The sequence below is a fragment of the Amphibalanus amphitrite genome, unplaced genomic scaffold (assembly GCF_019059575.1).
Source record: "Amphibalanus amphitrite isolate SeventyFive unplaced genomic scaffold, NRLGWU_Aamphi_draft 001197F_arrow, whole genome shotgun sequence".
Classification (NCBI taxonomy): Eukaryota; Metazoa; Arthropoda; class Thecostraca; order Balanomorpha; family Balanidae; genus Amphibalanus; species Amphibalanus amphitrite.
Window position 1 is genome coordinate 23398 of NW_024882691.1, and position 27397 is coordinate 50794.

General features: G+C 49.1%; 1 protein-coding gene across 1 annotated transcript in view; it reads right to left on the minus strand.

Annotated features, from left to right (window-relative positions):
* LOC122371031 (WD repeat and FYVE domain-containing protein 3-like) overlaps positions 1-27397 on the minus strand; it is a gene marked incomplete at its 3' end in the record, with an annotated part of 91678 nt that overhangs the window by 22961 nt on the left and 41320 nt on the right. The window contains exons 32-35 of the mRNA XM_043347077.1: positions 27122-27281; positions 26235-26347; positions 22000-22122; positions 20449-20588 (exon numbers count right to left, since the gene is read on the minus strand). Coding sequence (XP_043203012.1) covers positions 20449-20588; positions 22000-22122; positions 26235-26347; positions 27122-27281 — 536 coding nt within the window. The remainder of the gene's footprint in view (positions 1-20448; positions 20589-21999; positions 22123-26234; positions 26348-27121; positions 27282-27397) is intronic.

A 27397-nucleotide genomic window follows, 5' to 3' on the forward strand; every position in this document is an offset into this window, starting at 1 on the left:
TTATTTTGGACTGTATTTTACCACATCCACTGCTGGTATCACTATTAATATTATCTAATGCCGTGAATACGACAGCATTCCATTTATAAGATTGGGCCAATGGAGTCGCGCCCCGCGAGCTCGGTTTTCCGCTGGGCCGCTACAGGCCAGGAAGTCGGTCTTCGCCTGAGGGCAGGACAAAGGTCAGCGAGGGAGCGCGGGGTCAGCCAGGTATCGCCAAGTGCCGAGCGGATGCCGCTCCCTCCCCTCTCTTCCCCTCTTCTCCCCTCCCCACCTCGGTATAGATGGGGAGGGACCGAACTGCCAATGACATGCGAGCGGTCAAGGCCGCTCGCGCGGCAGCGACCCTGGCGGCCGGATGCCGCAACTGGGATTCAGCCAAGTTACCGATTCGCCTCCTGTGGGAGAGCCAAACCAGGGGACATACTTTTTAGATATACTGTACGTGCGACATAGCGACAGCACTGGGTCTCGATGTATCTTCTGAGAACGACTTCTGGATCAACGAGACTCTTTGCGAGGTCAATAACACACGGTGGAAACTAGACGAATACCTGGAGGAGCTCTGCACGGAGCCCACCACCACTCCGCAGCCTACTAGCCCGACCAACTCGCACAGAGGAGGCAAATCGTCACTGCCGCCTCAGACAGCCGGTGAATCAAATGAACAGGACTCTCAAACAAACCGTGAGACCAGTGACCAGACTCCCGGCGATGGCTCAGACCAGACGTCCGGCGATGGCTCAGACCAGGTTAGCACTGGCTCCACCCACATGGAGATAATGATCGCCACCATCAGTGTCGCGGTCCTGATTGCGCTAGCTGTTGTCTTAACATTCCTCGTTCGTCGCCAGTTTAAAGGACAGTCGTGCCGATCAGTTAGGGGAAGTATAGCATCCCAGTATGCACTGGTTTCCCACGGAAACGATCAGCCGACTCAAGGACCGGACTCACACCCCCAGATCAGCGCACCGACTCCGCTCCACGCACCCGGCTCAGTCGACAACGCCTCATGCCAGAAGTCAGTTCAAAGTGTCTCGACTTGCCAGACCAGTGTCAAGTCTGCCTCGACACACACCAGCCCTGGGACGGAGCTGGGGAGGGGCTCGAAGGGTACCCAACACAACCCTCCGGCGACACAGTCGTTGACGGGAGCACCCGGAGAGCCCGAGCACCACAGAGCCGTGCGTGGCGATGCTGGAAATGAGACTGGTGACACGCCTTACCAAGAAATGGCTGAGAACGTCCCGACCAGCCCGACCAGTGCCGGGTGTGACTCCGCAATCCCTCACCGCGGCACCGTACAGTCGCAGAGGAGCCCGTCCAACATCCCTCCCGTGCCATATCATGGTCGGAGAGGAGCTACCGGAGGCCCGCCACAGAGTCACGGCGACTACGGAGGTACGCGTCACCACAGCACCGGGTCCCGCCACCCATCAAAACCACTAGAGCTCGACCCATTGGACAGTACGTATCCTGGAGGGGGTGACGTAGACAGGCTCATTGGGCCACCAGACGAGCGGTACATTCGATCAACCAGCTGCAGGATGAACCGGCCGCCCTGGGGACCGGGAAATGAGCCTGAGACTTCGGTGTAGCGTAGATGCATTCTGACTTTTGAAGTTAAATCTAAAGAGGATCAGGTCAAAATCAAACAGGCTGGTGGCAAATTGATTATCGGGTCGCATTAACCGCAAATGTGAATGCGAAAACCGATACCACATTTGAATGGTAGAAGTATTAACCAGCTCATATTAAATACATGATCAAAATTTATTTAAAAAAATAAATGCCAACGTGGTTCTAAGCCTACAGGGTGTCCCGAAAGCTCGTTGACACATTACCCATTCCAATAAAGCATATAAGAACCAGCCAAAAATATAAGGCTTCGATACACTAGACAAATATACATGCTTTGGCAACTAATTCGGAATGTTGCAGACCAAAACCTTTACTATAACTCCAAAAAGATGTGCTCATGTCGATTTTCGTCGCTCCGCCAGCTGCCAGAGACCGATAAAAGGTTTCCTGCCTTCAAGCTCTTGCAGGGGAATCCCCTGCAGTTTTTGCGTTGGATTTAGGTTTGACGAGCTCCCCGGCAACATCTGTTTCTCCCGGAAAACCAACAGCTTGTATCGACACCATTCCGAAGTACTTTGTAGGTATTCTCCGGCGCCAACTCCTTCATGAAGACTGGCGCTGACATCCAAAGCACCATTTTCCTTTTCAAAACGACCTCATTCCTGAACAAACGGGAAAGGCCAAGGGTAATTTTTTTCGCATCATATGGTAGAAGAATGTGTCGGTCGTCTGTTTCTGAAATCTGAGACACATTGTGCAAGTTTTGCAAAACCCAAACGCTCGTCATTCCCTATTCCAAAACATTTCCTGGGTTGCGGAGTGTTTTCCTCAGGAAGGCTTCTGCTTTGTAAAGGACCCAAACCTGTCTATGATGTGGTTCTGTCGGAAATTTGTGTCTGGAAAGAAAGCTTTTCGCCCTGGATCTTGCTTTTGAAACTTTCATAGATCAAATTTTACATTCATTGACGTTTTTGGGCCAATTGTCCTTGGGATTGGCGAGTTGCGTGCTATTTTTCTAAAATGTTAGCATTATATATTATGAAAAATGTTAACGATGCTTTGCCTTTATTTTACGATGACCTGGTATTTTTTAAACCTTTGCTTGTGAGCTTCTTGCCAGTTTCCAATAGTTTTTGACCGCATTTTCCGCTGCTTTCCGGCACACGAGTCTGCTGTCCTACGAGGGCCGTTCACAACGCTGTTAGTCTCGCATGGTTTCGTCCTTCAAAAATTTAATCCATCTTTTTTTAGATGATCATCATGTTGTACCCATCCTCGCCGACACTTTGCCATGTGTCAGTTCCGACTTAACCATTCCAATTATCCCTGAAACAGAGAGTAGTTTAACAACCGACCCGATTTTGCGACATCCATTTTCAGCCGTTTTGTGAGCTCATGAAAGGTCGAATGCATTTGAAAACAATGACACTGCTTGAAGACGTTGTTGATTAACAATTATTGACGAAAAAGCATGGCTGGTACCTGTCAACGGACTCCGGGACACCCTGTACTCTTATTGTTAACGACTCTGGCTGTAAGGTCAAGTGTGACGAAATCTGCCACACAAAAATTACAATTTGATTGAAGTGGACAATTTAAATCACATTGAAATGGGGCATTGATGGAGGTTTTTCATGGTGTAGGATGTTCACTGTTCAGTGCTGCTTTGACCATCTGCCCATGTTGTGCCGTGGTAATCATAATCATTAATCATGCTTAGTGTAGTTACGCTTCAGTCGTCTGCTTCTGCAGGGTAAGGCATGGGTAGCGTAGAGTATGGGTATTGGGTAGGTAGGACCAGGGCCTCGTCTATCAAGGGAGGGGGCAATTTCCCCCGTAGTGACCTGCATTTGCTCCAATGGCGAAAAGTTCAGATTCAAGACCTCTGGCAGCTATAAGCCAGGTGTCAACCTGGCGCGGTCGAAACGGTCGGCGAGGACCTTGACCGAACACCACATCTTTAACCCGGCAGGCGGTGGGCCTACCAGCCACCTTCCACGCGGTGTGGGGGGGGGGGGACATTTTTTGCCCCCCCCCCCCCCCGTATCTCCGAAACTACAGGACGGATCCGGAAAATTCAAACGGCGTTCGATAGCCCTGTCAAATTTGTCGAGGGAAACCAAATTTCATTGACCTCGGGGTCACCGATGACGTCAGAGGTCAGGTCAAAGATAAAATGTTTCACCGTTCACAGGGCTTCTAGGGAAAGCGCTATAACACCGAGTAAAACGCATTTTGTCGAAAATCAGCGATAAGGCGTCAGTTGTCTAGTACATATGTTGATATTAGAGGTCACTGGTCATACCAGGTCAGGTCACAGGTCAGGTCACCAAAGGTCACCAAGGGTCACCACATGAGCCCAACTTTACTAAGGTTATGTGATGCATGTTTTATGGCCAGTTTTTCATTTCCAACTCAATGGTGTTGGTTATAAGACCATCAGGTACGGTTTAGGTCACTTTCTGGTGGAGGTCAGGTCAAGGTCAGGTCAAAAAAGGTCAAATTTCAAAGTTGATATTTTTGCATAAAATGGGTATCGATTCGATGCAGCTCGTCACGGGGAGTCTAATGGTGGTCTTTGTTTTGCGATACGAGGTCTAGAATTGCTAAAAATTGAGTTTGAAAATTTGACGTCATCAATTTTGAACAGTTTTTCGCTATAACTTGGCCAAAAAACGAGGTATCGATCTCAAATTTGGTATGTAGATAGAAGGCGATAGGGACTATCACATATATTCCGGTTTTTTCGAAATTCAAAAAACTTTTTGGATTTTTTGGCTATTACATTCAAAAAATCTATTTTTTTATTTTTGCGGGTCAAAATCCAAAAATTTCGAAAAACCGAAATAGCAGTTTTGTAGCCCTTTTGATTTCACACCTTTTATGTCTAAAACATTTTTCTGAATCTCTAACGCTGTAGGCCTGTCAGCTCTTCCCGCGAAACCTTTTTTTGGGTCGAAAATGGCAAAAATGACGTCACTCTTACGTCATTAGCGGCCAACCTATCATAGCCTTTGGAAAATTTTTGGTCACCATGTGCGCTAGCTGCTCCCGGGAAGGTACTGAAAGTTTGGTGACGATCGGCGCAGCGGTTCTCGAGATATATCGAAAAAAGTAAAGGGGGGGGGGCAAAAAAATTCCCCCCCCACCGCCTGGAAGGTTAAAGTGGAGAACTTCCCCCCAGGTACGCAACTATGTAGGTATGCTTGGATTTTGTAAGTGAGAAGTGCGGTTTCTAAGGGCTAAATCTGGCAGCCATAGGCGGATTCAGAAAGGCGGTATGAGTCAACGCGAGGGGTATTCGCTCAAAAAGTCTCAAGTTTCCAAAAGTTCATCTAATTGTTTTTGGGTACTTCAACGGATTTCGGTTTTTTATGCTTTAACGTAGGCATGCTCGAATTAAAGCTTTCTTTTCTTTACGACAAATATCGTCAATTCTGAATACTAGGGGAGAAAAACCTTAAGGTCCCAGTTGGATCCAGCAGTGGCCGTTTGCCAGGATATCCAACATAATTTGACAGTTAAAGGAAGGGTGCCACCTTCCGAAATTTTTGTTCTATGAATCTATTTTACTTATTTGAATTTTTAGACGTGGTTAGCGCGTCCACAATATACAAAAAACCGAAACATTGCATTTAATACATTGGCAAAAAAAAAGATCGTTGTTTATATCACCACTACAACTCAAGGTCGTTTGATGTGGCAGCTAGGACGGCTGGCATATCCTGTTGTCATGGCAACATATCATTCTGCCATTTGCATTGATGGCGCAACTGAGACAAAAAGATGAACAAATAAAAAGGAAGAAGATAACATGATTTGAACTAAGTTGTAGGTAACCAAGTAGGTAACTGTTGGCCATATTTGCCAAAGAACAAGAACGTCAAAAGAACATCAAATAAGTCGAGTAAAGGTTTTTCCTTTACAATGCTTAAGAGATCTATGGAACCCTTCACCCTTCATGCAACTTACTAGAAAAACTTCCCAATTAAAATTTTAAAACTTAAGTGTATACCATAAAGAAAAAATATACCCTTTCAAAATGATAAAACATGCTTCAAAAGTATAACTTTTATACATACCTTTGCTGATTTCATGTTTTATAAAATACCCTTAACACGACGAGGAAATAGTGCTGAAGATTTTTGCCTGCCCGAATGCTGGCAGCAAAACTCGCAAATGATAACTTCACGTGCGGATTCAATGCTGACCGTCTCGAGCATAGGTAAGAGAAGCCGGTTTTTAGGTTCATGTGAGGCTAATCTTGTAAAAACTGCGTTGTGTCCAAAAGGTGGCACCCTTCCTGTTGTAATTCTCGGCCGTATTGGCGTTTTGCGAGACACAAATGTGAAGGGAGCGGGGGTCGATTGGACCCCTAATCCGTTCAGTCATTAATTGAGCTAGAGCTTGGTGAGAAAAAACGAGCGTGTTGGCCGTGAAGAGAGAAAGCCGAAGCTACCGCACACCCATTGCCGGATTCAGAAAGGCAATCTCGAACGCCGCGGGAAGGGGCACCCCAGAAAAAGTCTCTCCAAATTAAAAAAAAAAACTCGGATTTAGATTGCTTATGCACTGCTTTGCAGTTAAAGGCACCTTTCCTGATGAAAGATTAGCTTTCCTTTTGTTAAAAAAAAATCATCGATTGTAGGCGTTGCGAGGGGGCCACTTGCCTGAAACGCCCTCCTTGGATCCGCATGTGAGCATGCATATAAATGTTTTTACTTAAACAAACGCTATATTTTTTTATAAAACCATCCCGATTCCCCTTTACGCGTGCCTATCCGACCGACACGCACTGCATCATTGTTTGCTGAGAGTCGCGCCCACATTGGCACGGTCCAAAACGGGCTGATTTGTCGCGTCACGAGAGAGACAAACTCATTCCTAACTCATTCCAAAGACGACTTTTTCACAACCAGCTGTTTTGCGTACAAAGCTCGTGTCATCAAATACGTTGCGAACTTACCACCACCTCCGGGCTACTAGTCACTGTTGGTAGGTGATTTTCTATTGATTCATCATTATGTCTGGTTTTATGATTTAAGTTTTTTTTTCAACGTTTTTCTATACACTTTTACATTACACTTTCTACATTTACACACATGTTTTTGAAGTACAAATCGTTTATCATTTATGTCTTCATGTTTACGGTTTGCTCATACGTTTCTGGCTTACCTTCATCGTGATTTCTTTCCCACCTGACATGGGATTTTAAAACTGTTATGCTCATAGGGTTTTGCATTTGTTCTTCTTACTTCATATTCTTACTCCATCGTTTATGTCTTTTTATTGTTCATTGCTTTTTTACACATGCGTATCTGCCTTTTTAATGCGTGTTGTCTGCGTCTGCCAAATTTATTGTTTTTAATCTTGTGACTCAGTTTTTTAGTGGGTCAAAAACCTGTTGACGGTCTGTTGAATAGAAACAAACACAAAATACAAATACAAAACGAATCCAACTGACTGTAGTTTGCCACGCCAATTACCGACACAAAAAAGCAGTAGGTAAAATTCGATGAAAAAAGCAGAAATGAGGGTACCTTACCTTTTGCTTCAAGCTTCGGATCACAGGCCTTCCAGTAATCGTCAGCTTGTGTTTGCCCCCTTTGTCAACATTCCTTAGCCGAGGCCCTGGGTACGGTAGAATTTGTGTAGGGTGGGGTATGATTATGGAGTAGGGCGGAGTTTGGGTAAGATAGGGATGTGTCTTAGACCCCTCCGGGCCAACCTGGGACCGTCCCTCCCCGAGGGGGCCGGCCGTCCGACCGTTGCGTCGGGTGGACGATTCGCTCGCCCCGTCGGCAATTAGGGGGCGTCGTCCGGCAAAGTTGCGTTGCGTTGCCGGGCGGAGGGGGGGGGGGCTGGCGGCCCGCCTGGAGCGCCCAGAGTGGCTTGTGTTCTGGTGGCCCGAGAGACTGGAATCATAGTGGCGTGCTCTTCGTTTCCCGTGTTTGTCTCGCGATGCGTTTGTTCCCAGTTGTTTGGCTTCTAAATAAACGTATGGAAAAAGGGCAGGGGTAGGGCCGAATTCCATAAGGGCTTAGCATACGGAAAGCCCGTATAGAGCTTGTAGAGCTGCCATGAATATCAAATTTGTGATGACGCGATTGTGATTCACAGCGCTTACTGAAGTCCTGAGTCGCACGCCTGTTGTCAAAACATCGATGTTGCTTGTCTCGTGAATGTTGGTGCGTGCTTGTGAAACAAAGCTTGCTGTGTGCTCAATAAACCACAAACAAAATGCGTTGTTTTATCTCACGAACACACACACACACACAGCCGGGTTGTATACCTACCACTCGGAGTCCAATCATGGGTCGGTTAAGTGTCATTGGGCGAATCAACTTACAAGTGACGTCTTTATAAATTTTGTAATTTTTGGCGGAAGGCAAGCGTCCTATTTCAGGTGAGGTTAGGTCATGTTATGTTTGTTTGGATTTAGTTACTTAAGGTTAACCCACGAGCCGCTGGAGGGGGGGGGGGAGGACATAATGCCCCCTTTACGTTTTGCATGATATCTCCGAAGCCTGATAAGATATGATCTTGAAACTTAGCATAGCTTCAAATGAATGCCTAGGTCATATTTGAGGAAAGCTTGATGGTTACAACACTAAAGATGACGCCATGGTGACGTCAAAAATATGTCGTTTACGATAAGGGGCGTTTCTATCAATGAGCATGAAATATAACGGTAAAAGAACGAAAGAAAAAATGTCAAACCCTAAATCCTAATAAAAAGCTACAGAAAGGCAGCAGATTTGGCATCACGAAATTTATAAAACTGGTTACGAATTGTTATCCATTCCATGATCTCAGTCATGTGGATAAATGGAAAACAAAGCAAACATCTACCAGTTGAAAAGTAAAGAAGAGAAAAAAAGCTTCATCTGTTATAGCATGATCTAAAAAAAAGCGTCATCTAGGTAAAAATGACCCAGTAGGTAGGTACTATAATTTATGTCTGCCGCAAGAGGCAGCTAGATCACTCAATAGAAGTTAATAGTTAAAAAATATTAACATTTTTAAAGAAATGATAAAATCGGTAAAGCAAAATGGTTTTATCACGCGAGAATTGGACATAACATGAAATTTACTTTAGGAGTTAGATGGTAGCACCTAGCCGATGTGTCTACCTCTCAGCTTTTTTCAACCAAAAAGCTCAATAGCCTCAGCATGGGCACTAGTCTGTAATCTAGTAGGACGAGGTAGGGACAACTAGACAAAGGTTTTTGTCAAGTTTCTGAGGCTAGTCAAGACCCCGGGGGTCGACTGGCGCCCCGCGCTGGCGCGTCGGCAATTGGGTTTGGGTCCGACAGCCGGTGAGTGGGCTTGTGGCTTGACCTCCAATTGGGCCAGAAACTCACGGGGCTGGGCAGACCGGAACGCTGGACCATCCTAGTTCTTTGAACGTACGATGAGACGGCGGCCGGGCCACTCAACACGCACGGTTGATAAGAGCTGTTCAGCTGCGCAGCCAAAATGAAATATGCTGCAGCACGCATGCGCAGTGAGGGCTACGCCACCAGTTAGTCCCGCCCACACCGTTACGTCATCGCCTGTGTGACGTCAGTGTCACCTACTGAAGCATACTTCTCTTTCCTGCAGCCGGAAATTCGGTGCTGCAGGAGGCGAAAGTGGCGCGGATTTAAGTTTACCGTCATTACGGAGCGAGCGAAGCGAGCGGAGTCTTACGTAGAATAACGGAAATTTCTGAGTATGAGCGGCCGGCCGGCCGGCCGGCCGGCCGTGCGGACGCTTTTGCGAGGCTTATATCTCAGCAACCACTTGACCGATTTACACGCGGTAATTTTTATAGGGTAGCTTCATTCCTTCTACCAAGTATTGGACTATTCCCGATGCATGTGGGTGACCCCTTATGCACGTGCCACGTGCAAAACGAAGAGGTGTCAGTTTTGCAATTGTTGCAATATTTCGGTAACTACTTGGCCGATTGCGCTGAAAGTTGGCATGTAGGTAGGCACCCACTAGGCACTGCATATCCATGTGCCAGAGTTGGGGTGCTGCTGCACGTGCGCACGTGCAGGGGTCGTTTCCAGATCTCGAGAACGGCTGGACCGATTGCGCTCAAATTTGGTACACAGTTAGGGACCGGTTAGTAGGGTGCCGTGCAAAAGCCAGTCGGGACCCATTTTGCACGTGCGCACGTGCAGGGTGCCGCTTCCAGATCTCGAGAACGGCTGGGCCGATTGTGCCCAAATTTGGCACATCGCTAGAGACCAGTCAGTAGGGTGCCCTGCACAAGTCAGTTGGAGGTACCCCCTCGAAATTTCGCACGTGCAAGACTCACCCGCTCGCTCGCTCCGTTAGTCGCCCCAAAAGGCGCTATACTGGTATATTTCTTATTGTGAGGAGCTTGTAGGCATGTTGTTTTTTGGGGATCATTATCACTCTTTTCAATAGCACATTGCAATAAACCACACTTGAACGCATTTTAACCATTATTTAAACGACAATCCACGACGACAATCAAAATGAAGAAAACCAATAACAACAGTCCACCCGCGCCACGGTTTGCCTCGTGTGGAGCGGCGCTCGGCCCCTGCGTGCCGGCGGAGAGTGGGCGGAGCCAGGTGGCTGATGTCATCAAAGTATGACGCACGCAGCACATATCTATGCTGCACGGACCCGAACAGCCCCAAACAATCTGCGCGAGGCTGCGCGTTAGTTTCGGAACGCCTAAGCCCAGTCATCCGGCGTCAGGCCGCCGTCCCGGTCACACACGTTTGTCACAGCAAATGTCTCTATAGTTCAGTGCGGAGTCTGAGCCCTCAGTTCGATGGCGATGGTTGAATGAACGATGATGGATGACCACCGGGCGTCCCATGGCGTCCTAACCCATCCTGCTCGAAAGCCCTGCCCACCTCTTGAATGTGTAAAACAACCAATGACAGCTCACCACGGACCGTGATAAGAAATCTGTGTAGCACCGCTTCAATGGCCGGAGTTTCGATTTCTTTTGGCGTCGAACCGCCGTTCCAGTCACACGTGCACGCGATTGTTGTTATAATTCACGTCTCCATTGCTCAGTAGTCAGTACCAGTGGCGCAGCCAGGATTTCGTTTCGGGGGGGGGGGGGGGTCATCGCCTCCAAAGCGGGCCCCCTAGTGTGCGGGCCCCCCACCCATTTTTCAGAATCTCTCCATATTTCATACACATTCTGCTGAGCGGGCCCCCTTTACCTGCACGATAACCCTGAGCGAGTTTGAATCAGAAAAGTTGGATAGAACAATAGCTCGGTAATCACCCGCTGTTCAATTTTTACGCAAATTGACCACGACAGAAATGTGTTACTATGACGTACGAATTCGTATCTTTCGAGGATGGAATGTACCCCTTCCGCAATATGCATACTGCATAGCATATAGGATAGGTAGGTATGCAACCGGAACTGTTGCCTGCTTCTGTCGGACAAGTCCCAATGTGCCTGTCCTAAGTCATCTATTGGCTGCTGTAGTACATTGTACTGATTCTTCTTCATTACGTGAAAATTCATGACCCTGACCCAAATGACCTTTGACCGACCTACTTTCCTACCTATGGTACTTTCCTAGACCATGTTTGGCCAGAATCCCGGTTCGGCGTATATGCCGGCTTGCATTAGCCGCGCGTTTGCAGTCCTTTTGTGGTTTCAAGCGTTCGTGATTTGATGTTGCTTCCATACATAAGGTGGATGTCAATGTCACCTGAAGGTCAGGTCAGGTCATTGACCTATGATGACCACGATACACTTTTCAAATTATGCATGTTTCTAGGCTAGTTTTTTGGAGCTGAATTCGAATTTAGCAACCATTTTAACATTTAAGAAGTAGCTTTGGTGCCTTCGTAACATGTTACGAAGCTGTCAGAGGCGGTTGACACGTATCTAGATAACGAATACCCGGCAGGACCCCTACTGGTTGACCTGACCCGACCTGGCCTAAATGCATAAAAACATCATCTGTGATCAAAACCAACATAATATTCTTGACCAGCACCCCGAAAACCCTATAGCAGCCACATTTTACGACGTTCTAACAGGTCCCGATTTTCCCGACTATTGGGTCATTGACCTGACCTGGAAGGTCGACCAATGACCTAGGACCTTAAAATTGGGTATCATCGGCTTCCTCTGGTCACGGGCAACACGCTCGCCTTTTCCGCGAAGCTCTAGCTTGATCATGGGCCAAACAGGGGGGTCGTACCCTCCCTCCCTTGTGCCGTCGAAGGACGCAAAATGGCCTGTGTCGACCGAAATGGATACATAACCCACAGACACAAGACCAACCAAACGCCCGCCAATCGAAAACACCCCTAATTCGCGTTGCGGAGCAGGAGGGTCACCCTAGCGGGCCCCATTTACCCGGGGGCCCGGGCCCTATCCACACGGGGGCCCGAGCCCTCTCCACACGGTGGCCCGGGGCCGGGCCACGTCCACCTGGGCTCCGGGCCCCGTCCACCCGGGGCTCCGGGGCCCACCCACCAGGAGCCCGGGTCTCGTTCTCCCGGGGGCCCGGACCCATCCACCGAGGGGCCCGGGCCCCATCCACCCAGGGGGCCCGGGCCCGTTCTCCCGGGGGCCCGGGCCCGTTCTCCCGGGGGCCCGGGCCCGTTCTCCCGGGGGCCCGGGCCCGTTCTCCCAGGGCCCGGGCCCCATCCACCCAGGGGGCCCGGGCCCGTTCTCCCGGGGGCCCGGGCCCGTTCTCCCGGGGGCCCGGGCCCGTTCTCCCGGGGGCCCGTGCCCGTTAGGGTGTGTCACTAATCGCAATGCAAGGTGCTCCATCGATTTTATTGTGCTCCACTCATGTGGAAAGGGCGTGGCATTGTTAATTTCCCGCAAATTTTAACCCCCAGGCGGCGCCGAGCGAGAGAAGTTTGCCCTATCTCACAACATAGGCGACCCTAGCGCCCCTGGCGGCTGTTTGCGAAACTAACAGACCGTTGACTGTATGGGCTTATCCCTGCTCTCTGTAAGCGCGTCTAGGGACAAATAATAGTATGGGCAGATTGCAGAGAGTGCAAGCTAATGACGAATACCTATAATGAATACAATATATTGTCACAGGGGCCCAGGAACATTCTTCAAGTTGGGGTGCAAGCCCAAAATACCTGACATGACGCATATGAAATAGTAGCGTAGTCAGGGGGTCTCAGGAGGCACGTGCCATCTAGTCCCCCCCCCCCTATCGCATTCAGAGGACCCCTCGGGTCGGAGGGGCTCTGTGGCACCAGTTTACCGCTCAGGGTCTATGCTGGCCATATTTCGATTCAGAAAGAATAGGGCTCGTAACAGCACCCCGTGAGTCCAAAGAAGCCTCACTAAATTGTCCATGAGGGTTACACGCCGGCTTCTGAAGGCTACTGGCGGCCTCTGAGGGCCCTTTACCGGCCTCTTATGGCCGCTAGCGTGCCTCTGAGAGTCCTTGCCAGCCCAAGAGGGGCCATATCTAGGGCCTTACGCCAACCTGTAATCAGTAATGGCCTCACACCAATGTCTCTGACGGCCCCATTACGACGACTGTGAGACTGAGGGCCCTCACTGGTGCTTCTGAGAGCCCACCCGGCCATAAAGACCCTTGCGGTACCAACTGACCTCTGAGGGTCCACGCTGACTATATTTCAGCTGAGAAAGACCTCACAGGTCCCGTAAGAGCACCTCATGAGCCCCTAAGTAGCCACACTAAGATCTCAGTCAGGGTCTACGCCGGCTTCTGAGGATCCCATAACGGAGACCGTGAGGGCCCTCAGCAGGGCCTCTGAGGGTTCACAACCAGCACCTCTGAGAGACCCACACCAGTGGTTCTAAGGGCCCATAAGGACACCACTGAGGGTCCCCCAAGCCAGTGCCACACCATTTATGCAACCCTATATTGGTGGCTCTGAGGTACCCACACCTGCGCCTGTGAGGGTTCGGCAAAAGCATATCTGACGGCCACCTACCTGCAACTCTGAGGGCCCTACACCAGAGACTGAGGGCCGCACTGGCGTCTCAGAGTACCTTGTCGGTATCTAAGGACCCCACAGGGCTTCTGAAAATGCCGCCGGCCTCTGTGTTCCCCTTGCCGGTCTGAGGTCCCCCTCCCCGGTCGTTGAGGGCCCCCTGCCGACTTTTAAAGGGTTCGCCAGCTCTAAGGGCCACACACCCACATGTAACGGACCCACACCAGTGTCTCTGAGGGTCCACAACGGCGTCTGTATTCTGTGAGGACCCTCACCGGCGCTTATGAGGGATTCACACTAGCACCTCTGAGGGGCCACACGGGCGTCTGTGAGGACCCCACACCAGTGCCTCTAAAGGCCCCTAATTGGAGGCTCTGAAGGCCCTGCATCGGTGATACTGAGGGTCCTACCAAAGGCACAACACAAGCCAGAAGTCTCCTTCTGAGTCCCACACGCCGCCCTCCCACCATAGGCGGCGGAACGGGGAGGGCACCGGGGCACCGTGCCCCCTCTGATTTGGGCATTTTAACATTAGCCCTATGGGCGTTGCATGGAAAGAATGGGACCAAAAGTCGGCAGTGTCCCCCCCCCTCCATTTAATTGAAGGTGTTCCGCCGCTACTGCCTCCCACCGGAGCGAGTAAACCTGTATCAATCAACGACTTTACCACCGTTGTACGTCATAATGTTCTCATCACGCCAAATCAAATACCATCCGGAACCAAAATGGTCCAGTATAAAATCTGACCTACCAAAGTTATGATCAAGTTCAGATAAAATCAAAGTGGGATGACAATAGCAGGTGTTCTTAAATCGATGCCGAATCAGCAGAAACCATTCACATGCAAGAGAAATACCTTGTGCTGATGTTTATATAAAAACAGACATGTAGGTCCATAAAAGGGAGCAGAGATCCTTCATCGTTGCATCAATGTTGAGGGGGCGGCGCCCACTCGGCTCTCAAGTTGGAGGGGGGGGGGGGGGTAAACGCCCCCACTGCCCCCCCCCCCTGTTCCCCGGGGTCTATGCAGTGAACGACGCTACAAAAAAAACATGTGACACCTAATAGCAGGCACTATGTATAAACATGCGCTCGTACTACCTATCCCGTCAGACCAGGACGGGGATCTGGGGTAGTACTATGCAATATACATTATACATTAACACAGAACTATTTCGTGCTTTAAGATGCATAACATCACATTTTCACCAACATTCTGAGTGCCAGACAAGCCAACAGCAAGGCGTCATTTCGGTAAAATGCATTTAATGATGATCGTAAGCTCACAAAGCATAGCGAGCGTGTTAGTTCAAAACATTGCCGCTAGGGGCGCTGAGGTCGCTAATGCTGAGAGATAGGCCAAAGTGTCGGCGGTCGGCGCCGCATGGGTGTTAATATTTGGGGGAAATAAAAAATGTCACACAGTTTCCACGTGTCTGGGGCACGATAAAATCAGTGGAGCACCATGTTTTGCGAAAAAAGTGCCCAAAATGACACACCCTAGTGCCCGTTCTCCCGGGGACCCGGGCCCCATCCACCCGGGGCCCGGGCCCGTTCTCCCGGGGCCCATCCAACCGGGGGTCCGGGCCCCGCCCACCCGAGGCTCGGGGCACGTTCTCCCGGTGGCTCGGACCCATCCACCGGGGGGCCCGGGCCCCATCCACCGGGGGCCCGGGCCCTATTCACCCGGGGGCCCGGACCCAACCACAGGGGGCCAGGGTCCCATCTACCCAGGGGGCCCGGGCCCGTTCTCCCGGGGGCCCGGGCCCGTTCTCCCGGGGGCCCGTGCCCGTTCTCCCGGGGACCCGGGCCCCATCCACCCGGGGCCCGGGCCCGTCCACCTGGGGCCCCAGGCCGACCCCTCATCTGTGGTGTCCCCGCATCTGTGGGCATTTCTCGAAGCGGGCTCGTCCGATTAGATTAGGACCTCTCTCCTCTCTTTCTCTCTCTCTCTTCTCTCTCTCTTTCTCTCTCTCTCTCTCTCTCCCTCTCTCTCTCTCTCTCTCTCTCTCTCTCTCTCTCTCTCTCTCTCTCTCTCTCTCTCTCTCTCTCTCTCTCTCTCTCTCTCTCTCTCTCTCTCTCTCTCTCTCTCTCTCTCTCTCTCTCTCTCTCTCTCTCTCTCTCTCTCTCGAGCGGGCCCCTGACAAAAATTTCGGGGGGGTCAGCTGACCCTCTGACCCCCCCTGGCTGCGCCACTGGTCAGTACAGACCCTAAGTTCGTTGGAGATGGTTGAATAACTGATGATGGGTGACCTCCGGCCGTCCTATCCTGTCCTGAGCTCCGTCCTCTGTTTTAATGCCCTGCCCACCTCAGGATCGCCCCTGAAAGCAAACAAGATACAGCCCGACGGACTGATAAGCAATCTCTGTGCAACAGGCGCTGCAAGTCATTCGTCGCCGTGCCACTGTTACAGTAACATGAACGCGGTACCACCCTTGTCCGTAACTCAATATTGCTACCCATTATGGGAATTATCACCTCAGTGATTTCATTTCTGATTGTATTGACCGTCGGCCGGCATGTGGTCTCTGCCACCGACTGTAAAGAGTCCAACTGCGAGTTTGTTGTACGGGAAGAATGCCAGAACTCCGAGTCAGTAATCTGCAGCATGAAAGACCGGCCATTGAAACAGGTGAGTGGAGCAGATAAATATGACGATGAGCGATGATTATCAATTGATTGATGATGATTGATGCTGATGATTGATACTGATGATTGATGTTGATGATTGATGCTGATGCTGATGATTGATGCTGATGATGGCTGATGCTGATTGATGATGATTATTGATGCTGATGATGATGATTGATGCTGTTGATGCTGATGATTGATGCTGAAGATTGATGCTGATGATGATGATTGATGCTGTTGATGCTGATGATTGATGCTGAAGATTGATGCTGATGATGCTGATGATTGGTGCTGATGCTGATAGTTGATGCTGAGGATGATGATTGATGATGATGATGGATGTGTATGGTGATGATTGATGCTGTTGATGCTGATGCTGATGCTGATGATTGATGCTGATGATTGATGTTGAGGATGATGATTGATGATGATTGGTGATGATTGATGCTGATGCTAATGATTGATGCTGATGATGATGATGAATGTCACAAATCCGAGTCAGTAATTTGCAACATGAAAAACTGGCCAATGAAACAGGTGAGGCAGGTAGAGATGACGATGAGTGATGATTATCGATTGATTGATGATGATTGATACTGATGATTGATTTGGATGCTTAATGCTGATGCTGATGATTGATGCTGTTGCTGATGATTGATGCTGATGATGGCTGATGTTGATGATGATTGATGCTGATGACGATGATTGATGCTGTTGATTGATGATGATGCTGATAATTGGTGCTGATGCTGATGATTGATGTTGATGATGGATGCTCATGATGATGATTGATGCTGATGATTGAAGCTGTTGATGCTGATGCTGATGGCTGATGCTGATGATGATGGTTGATGTTGATGGCTGATGATGATTTATGTTGATGATTGATGACTGATGCCGATGGCTGACCTGATGGCTGATGATGATGATGATGATGATGATGATGATGATGATGATGATGATGATGATGATGATGATGATGATGATGGCTGATGATGATGATGATGGCTGATGATGATGATGATGGCTGATGATGATGATGATGATGATGATGATGATGATGATGATGATGATGATGGCAGTGTTCATGTTTCTGTTCCAGATAGACATCACAGCAGCATCGTTCCCGAGAGGTGTGCGAGAAATCAAAATATCCAATGCCGAGATCATATCGATCGGTGAGGACTCCATCTCCTCTCTGGAATTCCTGGAGGAAATCGAGATCACCAACGTCAACACCTTGATCCTCCTGAACAACTCTCTGGCGCGCGGCGGCATCTCCGAACGGATCACCGTGAGAATACGCGCAGTGAAGGACCTTCGGCTGCATTCCAAGACATTCCAAGACTGGCGAGGAGGCTCCAGAATCACCATAACGGACGTGGATGACTGCCAGCTGTTACCGTTTTCCGCTGCTAGCACACAGTTTCGCGGCTTGACATTGAGCGGAATACGATCACTGGCTTTTCATGAAAGCGCCTTCAGCGATGATTCTCTGATAGATAAAATTGACATGATGGGTATTAAATCACTTTCGATATCAACGCAAGCATTCACGTCAAATGTCACAGTGCACAAGACATGGATCGAAGACATCGAAAACCTCACAATATACTCAGGTGCACTGTCCAGAAACTCGAGAATGACGGAGGCCAGGCTGGAAAAAGTTAGGTATCTCAACATTGAGCCGGATGGCATTGAGGCAGACATTGTTGAGCTGAAAGTAAAAGACGTTGGAATGGAAACGTGTGGTGAAAACACATTCGGGGACATGATTGGATCTTTATCCCTGAGCTCGTCGCATATCAAACGAACCAGAAAACACTGCATTTCAGCTTGCAAATGGATGACTTCGCTTATTCTAGAAAACAGCGAATTTGACGAAATCGAAACATCGGGCATCTGTGGGACCGTTGGGACTGTTAAAATCAAGAACAACACATTCGGAACAATAGCAAAGGGAGGACTGCAGCTGAATGTTACCAAGTTCTCCATTGAGTACAGCGCTATCGCTGAAGCGTCAGAGGAAGCATTAGTGGTGCGTGCAGACAACGATATCACAATCAGAAACTGCACAATCGATGTTCTGAAAAAGGGAGCCTTCAGGTCGGTAAGTGTGATGCAAGAAAACAGCACAGGTCGCAACCGGATTCTGTTGGACAATCTCCACATCAAACATCCACAGAACGATTCGCTGCAGTTCGACCAGACCCAGAAGATAACAATGCATGACCTGACATTGGACATTCCCTGTACGTGCGACATAGCGACAGCTCTGGGACTAGATGTAGCTTCTGAGAACGAGTTCTGGATACACCAGCCTCTCTGCGTGATCAATGGTTTTCGACCGATACTGGGCCACTACCTGCAGAAGTTCTGTCCTAAACCCATCACCATCCCGCCGCCCACTAATCCGACCAACCTGCTCAGCGGAAGCAGGCCGCCACTGCCGTCTACTACCGACGCCAACCTGCACAGAGGAGGTAGGCCGCCACTGCGAGGCAAGCCGCCACTGCCGCCTCAGACAGCCGGTGAATCAAGTGAACAGGACCCACAAACGATCCCCGAGACCAGGGACCAGACGTCCGGCGATGGCTCGGACCAGGTCCGCACCGGCTTCACCCATAATGAGATCCTAGTCGCTATTATCATTCCCGCGGTCCTGATTGCGCTAGCCGTCACCGCATTTTTCGTTCGACGTCATTTCAGACAACGGTCGCGTGCTGAAGGACAAAATGGAGGCCGACGTAGGCGAACAACACGCCACTCAGGTATAGGAGATGTAGCTCTTTGGTCACGAGTCCCCGCCGGGGATCGACAAACGAGCGAGTCCTCCCAGCACGCCCTACTGGATCCCTCTGACGGTCAACACACCGACCCCCACCAAGTCCAATTCCCTACTGTCCCGCTGCACCCCTCTGACGATCAGCGGACTCATGGACCGGACTCACGACCCACGATCAGCGCACCGATCCAGAACTACGTACCCGGGTCAGTCGACACCGCGTCCCACCAGCCGGCCGATCAGGGCGCCCCAGACAGTACGAACAGCGCCGGAACCGCCGAGACACACACCAGTCGTGGAACAAAACCGGAAAAGAAGTCGGAAGGAGTCCGCCAAAAGTCCCAAAAGTTCCAGCCGCCACATTCACCGACGGAGTCATACGGAATGTCTGAGCCCGGCCACGAAATGACTCACGACACCGGAAATACGACTGGCGACACGTCTCACCAAGACATGGAGGATGTTATAGACCGCCCAACCAGTGCCGGGCCTGTCTCGACATACACCAGTCGTGGGCCGGAACAGTTGGAGAAGGGCTCCCGCAGCCCCTGTCTCCTGCCTTATGATCAAGAAGGAGCAGGCGGCGGGTCAGAACATGGTCACGGCGATTACGGAGGCACGCGTCACTACGTCACCGTGCCCCACCCGCCACCAAAACCACCACAACTCGTACCATTTGATAGTGAATATCGTGAAGGGGGCAACGTAGACAGGCTCTTCTGTCCACCAGACGAGCGGTACAAGTTATCCGCCAGCTATCGGATGGATCGGCCGAAGGATCCGCGCATTCAAAAGCTGGCGCGTGATCCGCAATACGCACAGAGGTTTGAGAAGGAATCTGAGTTATAGCGCAGATCCCTTTGCATGTAAAACAACATCAAGTTCGCATTAACTGCAAAATTTACTGGCAACATCAGTATTAACCAGTAGGTATAAATCAGTGGAGTGAAACGTTCAGTGCTGCTTTGTCCATATGTTGTTCATGTCGTTCCATGGTAATCATTAATCATGCTTAGTGTCGTTACGCTTGAGTCACATGCTTCTAGAGGGTATGGGTAGAGTAGAGTACGAGTAGCGTAGGAAACGGTTGGGGCAGAGTAAGGGTAGGGTAGGCCGGTAAGGTACTTAGGTATGGTAAAACTAAGGTGTTTTCTTTTTTTTACTAAATTTGGTCTCAGCCGTTCGAATGGGTTTAAAAGGGTTCAGTAAGGGCTAGGCATGAGGAAAGCTTGTTAGAGCCTATAGAGATGTCATAAATATCGCTTTTGTGATAACATGATTGTCATTCACGCTTATAGTCCCATTCACGCACTGACAGCGCATTGTCTGTTGTCAAAACATCAATGTTGCTTAGTCGCTGAATGTTGGTGCGTAACTGTGAAAAAAAAAAAACGTTTGCTGTGTGCTCAATAAACCACAAAAAGTATGTGTCGTTTATCATCTCATCCACCACTTCAGTAATCAACTCCCAGCACCGTTCACCACATACACACATTCACCACCGATTTCTCACCTTTCGTAGTTGAGGTGAGCACGGACCATCTCCAGAAGACAAGTAAGAGCCTCGGGGATGACACACAGTCGACTGGGCAGCCTGCCCCCGGAGGCCGGGTCGATTCCGCACACGTACAGCCAGATCGTATCCAGGGTCAGCTGCTCGGACATGGGAGGTGTTAGCCAAGGGTCAGGGGTCCATTGGGTCAGTGATGAGGTCACAGAGGTCAGACAGGTCACCAAAGGGTCAGAGAGGTCAGTGGGGTTACTAATGGACTTACAAAAGTCAAAGAGGTTTGACGAAAGGGGCTGGGTCAGGGTCACAATGACAGGGTCAAAAAAGTCCAAGGCAACACTGGTGGGGTCAGAACAGAAGTGTCATCAGTACGGTCACAAGGTCACAAAGGATCAGCGTTTGAGCGTTGTCCAGGTTAAGCCCACCAGCTGCTGAATCAATGTGATAGTGAAAGTCGCGAGAAGCCATGACACGATCAGAAAAATCAGGTGACATGGTTTGGTTTTGATCATACCACGATCAATACCATCGTAATTTATCACAATAATGACGTTAATACAACAATTTCAAAGCAGAATCGGCAAGAACCGAACCACAGTGCCTTTTACCAGTGTGCCACCAGTGTGCCTTTTACAGTAGATGATTTAGAGTGCGATTTAGCGGTCAAACCGTGGCGCAGCGAGCAATCAAAGCCTTCATGAGCTGGTTCGGCTTTGCATGAGCTGTCCTCACAGTGACCTAATGTGTACCGTACAAGCATGACTTCATTAAGCCCACATCCTTAACAACGGGCACCCAATGCTTACAGGTGTTGAAAGGAAAGTGACGAAAGCAAACCCGAGTCAGAGCAAAGGTACGAGGCAAACACACACATCACCCGTTCCATGCCAATGATTAGCGATTGGAGCGCCGAAAACTTCCGTGTCAATAGACCTGCTGGTGTAATGGACTACACTATTACCAACTTCAGTTAGTAATTTCGTTAATCCAAAATAGGAAACGCGAAGAAGCACAGTTGTTTCGAATCGATGAAAAGTGTTTAAACACCACATTAGCTGATGTTTCAGGGAAACTCTTCCCTTGATTAGAAACAAAGATTCCGTAAAAAAGGATTCATATGGATGATGGTCAAAATTCGGAAACTCCTGCGAAAACAGAATCAAATTTAGGTACATTGGCATTTGGCAATTGACCCTCTCAAAGCCACTCACCTACTTTTTCATTGATAAAATACGAAACAATAGCCCAACACCAAAAAGTTATGTTCACTTCTTTTCAAACCAGCATCCACATATGAAGTTCTTACGCGCTGTTTTGTACGTTATACTCCGGCAAAACACACCAAAACCACTCACTAGGGTACCGCCTCATTGCGGCGGAGAGAAGTCCACTCACCAAGGTATAAGGCGGAGGCGCCCACTCACCAAAGTATGAGGCGGAGGCGCCCACTCACCAAAGTATGGGGCGGAGGCGCCCACTCACCAGTGTGTGAGGCGGTGGTGCGCACTTATCAGGGTATGGGGTTGAGACGTCCACACGGAGGCGCCCACTCACCAGTGTATGAGGCGGAGGCGCGCGCACCGGCTGCCCCAGCAGCAGCTGCAGCAGCATGAAGCTGATTTCGGCCAGCTCGGTGTGTTTGGGCAGCAGCCAGCTGAGCTGCTGGAAGCCCGGCACCTGGAACGTGACATTGTCAGCGTCGGTACCGCTGGTCCCCGAGAATGAAATTTGAACGGAAAATCCAGCTGCCGGACATTGGTCACGTGACCACATTTTCCGTTTGACCTTGAGTTGGCACCAGATTTTGTCGACACACGTGGCGCAGCTTATTTTACTGCATTATTTTAGATGCTAAATATTTAGGCGTGTGGTGGTAAATGATGCTGTGCAAATAATATTGAATCATCGGTGACATAGTTACCATTGAAACTTGAATAGCATCCATTAGCGTCGCCACGGGGGGGCAAGCGGGGCAGCTTGCCCCCCCCCCCAACCTCGGACCGGGCACCCCCTGAGATCGATGCAGATCCGATGTAATTTTGGAGTCGGGAAAAATGGGGGTACCTTTCTGAGAATGCCTGTGAGGTCAGACTCGGTTGGAGCGTGCAGTTCAAACCAGAGTCTGAGTCGCAGTCGCCAAAATCTTCAAGTGAAGCGACTCCAGACTCGAAATATCAATGCTGTGATTCATTCCCTGTTCCTAGTTGGTTCGATATCACATTTTAGAGCTGAAGTTTTGGAGTGCTGACACATAATTTTCGCTGACATAATTTTTGCTGACACATAAAATAATAAAGCGTGATACGAGATCTTCGGGGCCTTTCTCAACTCTCGTCAAATGTCTGCGACAGGCTCAAGTACCGTTCAAGTGCCGCGGGGCTCATGAGCGAGCTTGCTTTTCACCTTCACACAGGCTCCTAAGGAGCTCCACTGAGCTCTAAGAAGCTTTCAGAGGGCCCAAACCGACCTCTGAGAGTCCTACTGGTGTCCTTAGGGATTCGAGACACAGACCCCTATGGTTCACACTGTTATCCGAGGGCTCCAGGATTACCCTGGACCTAGTCTCTTAGCGCCCGCAACTCACACTGGCATCTGAGGGCCCCACATTGGGCTCGGAAAGCCCTAAAGCACCACATACACGTAAATATTTGGGGTGACCCACGCCGATCTCCGGGATTCTAATCAGGCCTCTGAGAGTCCACACTGACCCTGAGTGGCCTGAAATGGCCTGTATGTCCCAAGCCTATGCCTGTAAGTGATCCGTTGCCGCTATGCCGCGCGTAACTTTTAGTTCCGTTAAACATTTTTTTTTTGTACGCGTTTGCGGCGTTTCCCTTCACAGGAAAAACGAGAAACTTTTTGTTCTCACTCGAGTGAACAAAACACTTCATCTCACTGGAGCAAAGATGAATTACTTCCGATTCACGCTTCCGACATTCACTCTCCGCCGAATGCCCAACTTAGCTACTATCGGCGGCTGGGTAAGCCCTATGCATTTCACGTAAAACCTCTGTATGCATGCGTGAATGGAGGTTTTAGCAGGGTGATCCAATTAAATGGAGCGTTTTTTTCACCTTTTTTCTGGGTGATGATCATGAGCGACGAACGTCTGCACAGGGGCCCTCTGCAGTGCGTCGGCAATTGCAGCTACTGTTATTCTACCGGCCGTTTTTTCAGAAATTTTAAATTTAGAATTTTTCTGCAAAAATTACATATCATTGCTAGAAGGAAAACTTTGTCACCATCGGATTCCTCGCACCATTGCGCATCAAATAATATGTAAAACGAGTGAGAAACGACTGGGGAAAGGCAAGATTTGACACAAAAGTTGATTTTGCCCCCCCCCCCCCCCAACCGAAAATCTCTGGCGACGCCTATGATAGCATCAATAAAATACAACTAATCTATTATTACTCTTCCATTGATTTTATTGTGTTTGCAGGCATAGGTAGAATCTGAAGAGCTGAGCCTGCAGCTTACAGTTGTTCTAACTTCTATAACTCTTAATGCACAAATCAAGGCTACTGAGGGCTGCAAATTTATTTCACTTATCTTTAATAACTTATGCCCTACCTTCATCTACCATTATCTGTAAGAATCTTGCATCAATCATCACCAGACTTCTAAGTTTTTTTTTTACATACCTACGCCCCGGCCGCGAGAGTGGGCGTGTACGACTCCCTCGCCCTAATTGAGCTAGCCTCACGGGAAAAACAAGCATGTGTGCCGTTACGGGACCGGGGAAGCAGCGATTGATGCACGGTTCAAAAGTCTCAAGTCAACTGGTGCCCTCTGAGGGTCAGGTCAAGTGCCCCGAGGGCCAAAATACGATTTCGGGTTTTGAGAAATAACTTCGCCAAAAAACGGCGCAGCGTCGCGATTTTAGTACCATCATGTTTGTCATGCTCCGGTGCGTCAAATGATGCACTTTTGTTTGGGTGGGGTCAACATAAGGTTTTCACATCGGGTCAAAGCCAGGTCAGAGGCACTCAGGTCACGAAGTTGGTCGGAGGTTATATGGTATATCATTCGATTCGTTAGGTCTTCCCGAGTCTATTGGCGACTTTCCCGACTCATGCCAGTTCAATATTTTATCAGGAGTTATTGACGAACAAACTTGTGACCTTTGTGACATCATGAAAGACGTCACGCTAGGTTAAAGATGCGAAAGTGAAGCATTGGACATTGCAAGAATTGCATAAATTGCGATTCCATGTGCTTGAGCTAGGTTTAGATCATTCTCGGCGTCAAAATTACAGTTTCTATATTTTCCCCATTGACTTGTAATGGTGACGTCACGCGATCGGCCTGCCCTCATGTGACCTCTAGGAGAAATCCGAGATAAACAAGTTTTGAGACTTCTAGAGGATACTAGGTCCTGTACGTATCATCTCGCTGTGACAGCTCCTCTGGCACCGAGGGCATTGCGAAGTTTCGGTATTTTGGGACTATTGCAGAGGACGTTCACGTGTGACATCATAAGTCAGTGATCTGACCAGAGACGGAAATGCAATTGGTTTCCAAAGCTGCGTATGGAAGCAAAGATAAGGTGTGCTAAATAGCAGCCCTCTAGCTGTAAGGTGTTTTGAGCTATCGCCAAAAGTCGTGAGTGGAGCGCTACTGACTCCTCCGGTCGGCCGCCGGGGGTTAGGAGGCGTGCAGGGTATCGGAAAACCACCTGGTACTTTGCGAATTTTGCCGATAAAAATACGTTTTTTTATGCCGACTTACAGCTTAAAGACTACTGAATCTCAAACCAGTCGTATCCTTGCACTAAATGGCTTGGTTCAGACACGACAGGTCTGAAAAGAAAAGGTCCCATGTATTCTCTATGGGCGCCGCGAGGCCGTTGGCACCAGAGTTTCGGGAAGTGCCCTCGCCACAACCGCACGTGCAGATTTGGTCACGTGACCAAGCGCATTTGCCGCCACTGTATTTATATACACTGTGGGAAAATCGGTCAAATTTTAGAAAGGAAAAAAAACATCCATCACACCATGCAATGATTGTTAGGGCTGTTAAAGGAAATAGTTCACATTTTAACATGGGTTTTGAACTGGAATAGCAGTTCCGTAGCTTGGGCTGAGACGAGCATAAATCAGGAGCTTTTACAGCCCAACGATCACCCTAGGCAAAGATATTCTATTTCTCGTCCCGAAAAATGTGTCTTGCGTTGAGGATGTGTGCCTTGCATATATTCGCATCCAGTATGAAACGAGCATGGGTCCCGAAAATTCTTCAGAAACTAGAGAAATTATCTACGAGAACTCTAGAGAAATTCGCTCCAGTGAGGCGCTCCAGTAACAAAAGCACGAGCAGATCGCCCAAATGCCGGTGGCCGCGATAATTTCTTAGTTTCTGAAGAATTTTCGGGACCCATGCTCTTTTCATACTGGATCGCGTGTGCCTTACAGAAACTGAAAAGTTCTTCCTATATCAAAAATATAGAAAATAATTTTTTGTTGTAAAAAGGTTTTATTTTCTTTGCTGATCATTTTGAACATAAAAAATCACAAATCCATTGCAAAAAAAATAATTTCGTGAAAGTGAACTATTTCCTTTAAAACAAGGTCACTGATTATAAGTGCCACTAAAATGTAAAACAAGTATACATATACTAAACTACATTACGATAAAAAGTAGCTTTATTGTATACTTCGGCACTTAAAGTTTTTTATCGAATAACCTAAAAAGAAATTTGAGAATTCCAGAGGCCGCAGCGAAGACTTCGAAAGAACAAAATACCCATTAGGACCAGCAATAAAGGGTCTAATGTCCAGCGCACCGACCTGAAGTGCCGACTCTGCTCCCGTGTCCTGCCGGCCGGGACCGGGTCCGGCGCCGGCGCCCGCTCCGCCGCCGCTGCCGCTGGGGCTGGAGATACTCTCACCCATGTGGTAGCCTGGGAGAGAGGGAGAGAGAGAGGGGAGAGGGTGATAGAGAAGGGGTGAAAGATGGACACATTGTGGGGGGAGAGGACGGCAGAAAAGGCACCGATACAATGAGCAATGAGCAGCTATGCATGATCATGACAAAGTGAATATTGCATCTGTCTGTCGAAGTGTGCATGTACTCGTAGGACTCTTAAAAGATACGAATGATACGCAATCTTATCGAGGATATGGCAGCTTGAAGCTACTTCGACAAAAAAGTGCGAAGGAGATCTGAATTATCTCGAGCATCAGAAACTTCCCTCAACAAGCCTGCCAGTTGCCACCCACGTCGAACTCAACAAGCAACTATCGAACACTGCTGCTGCATTATCAAAGAGCTTGTAAGATTAAGCAGAGGGTTTGGCGGCACATGCTTACAATTCGTATCCAATAGCATAATGTAATCGGACTGTAACATTTAATATAGGCGACGTCATCTAACTGAGTAATACAAAGTCTGAAACAAATCGGTACGATTTTCGCCAAACGTTATGATTATCTCACCGAAAAATGAAATCATAATCTAACCTTACATTTAACCACTTCGTAAGATTCTCACGCAACTTTGCATACTCAAGGAAACATTTCATTCTAGCCTGGATATGAACTAAGAGTACAATATGCTAGTACACAAAATTATATCTCACCAATCTGGTCAGACTCTCGCCTAAGCTCACATTCTCACCAAACATATCAGACTCTCACCTCAGCTCACATCTCACCAATCTGGCCCGATTTCTCACCTAGCACCGCCCCCAGCCGAGACTTGATGACGCTCTCCGTCTGCTGAGCCCAGCCACCCGTACAGCCGCCCTCCCTGAACCGGGCCAGAAGCGGCGGCGAGCACAGCAGCGTGAACAGGAGCTGTGTGGCCAACACGACCGTCGTCTGGTGCAGGTGGCCCTGGGGAGGTCACCGGGTCACGAGGTCAGCGGTCACGAGGTCAAGGGTCACGAGGTCAGGCGTCACAATGGGTCACGCGTGTTCTAATACATATGGGGGCGAAAGTCGAGTAGGCA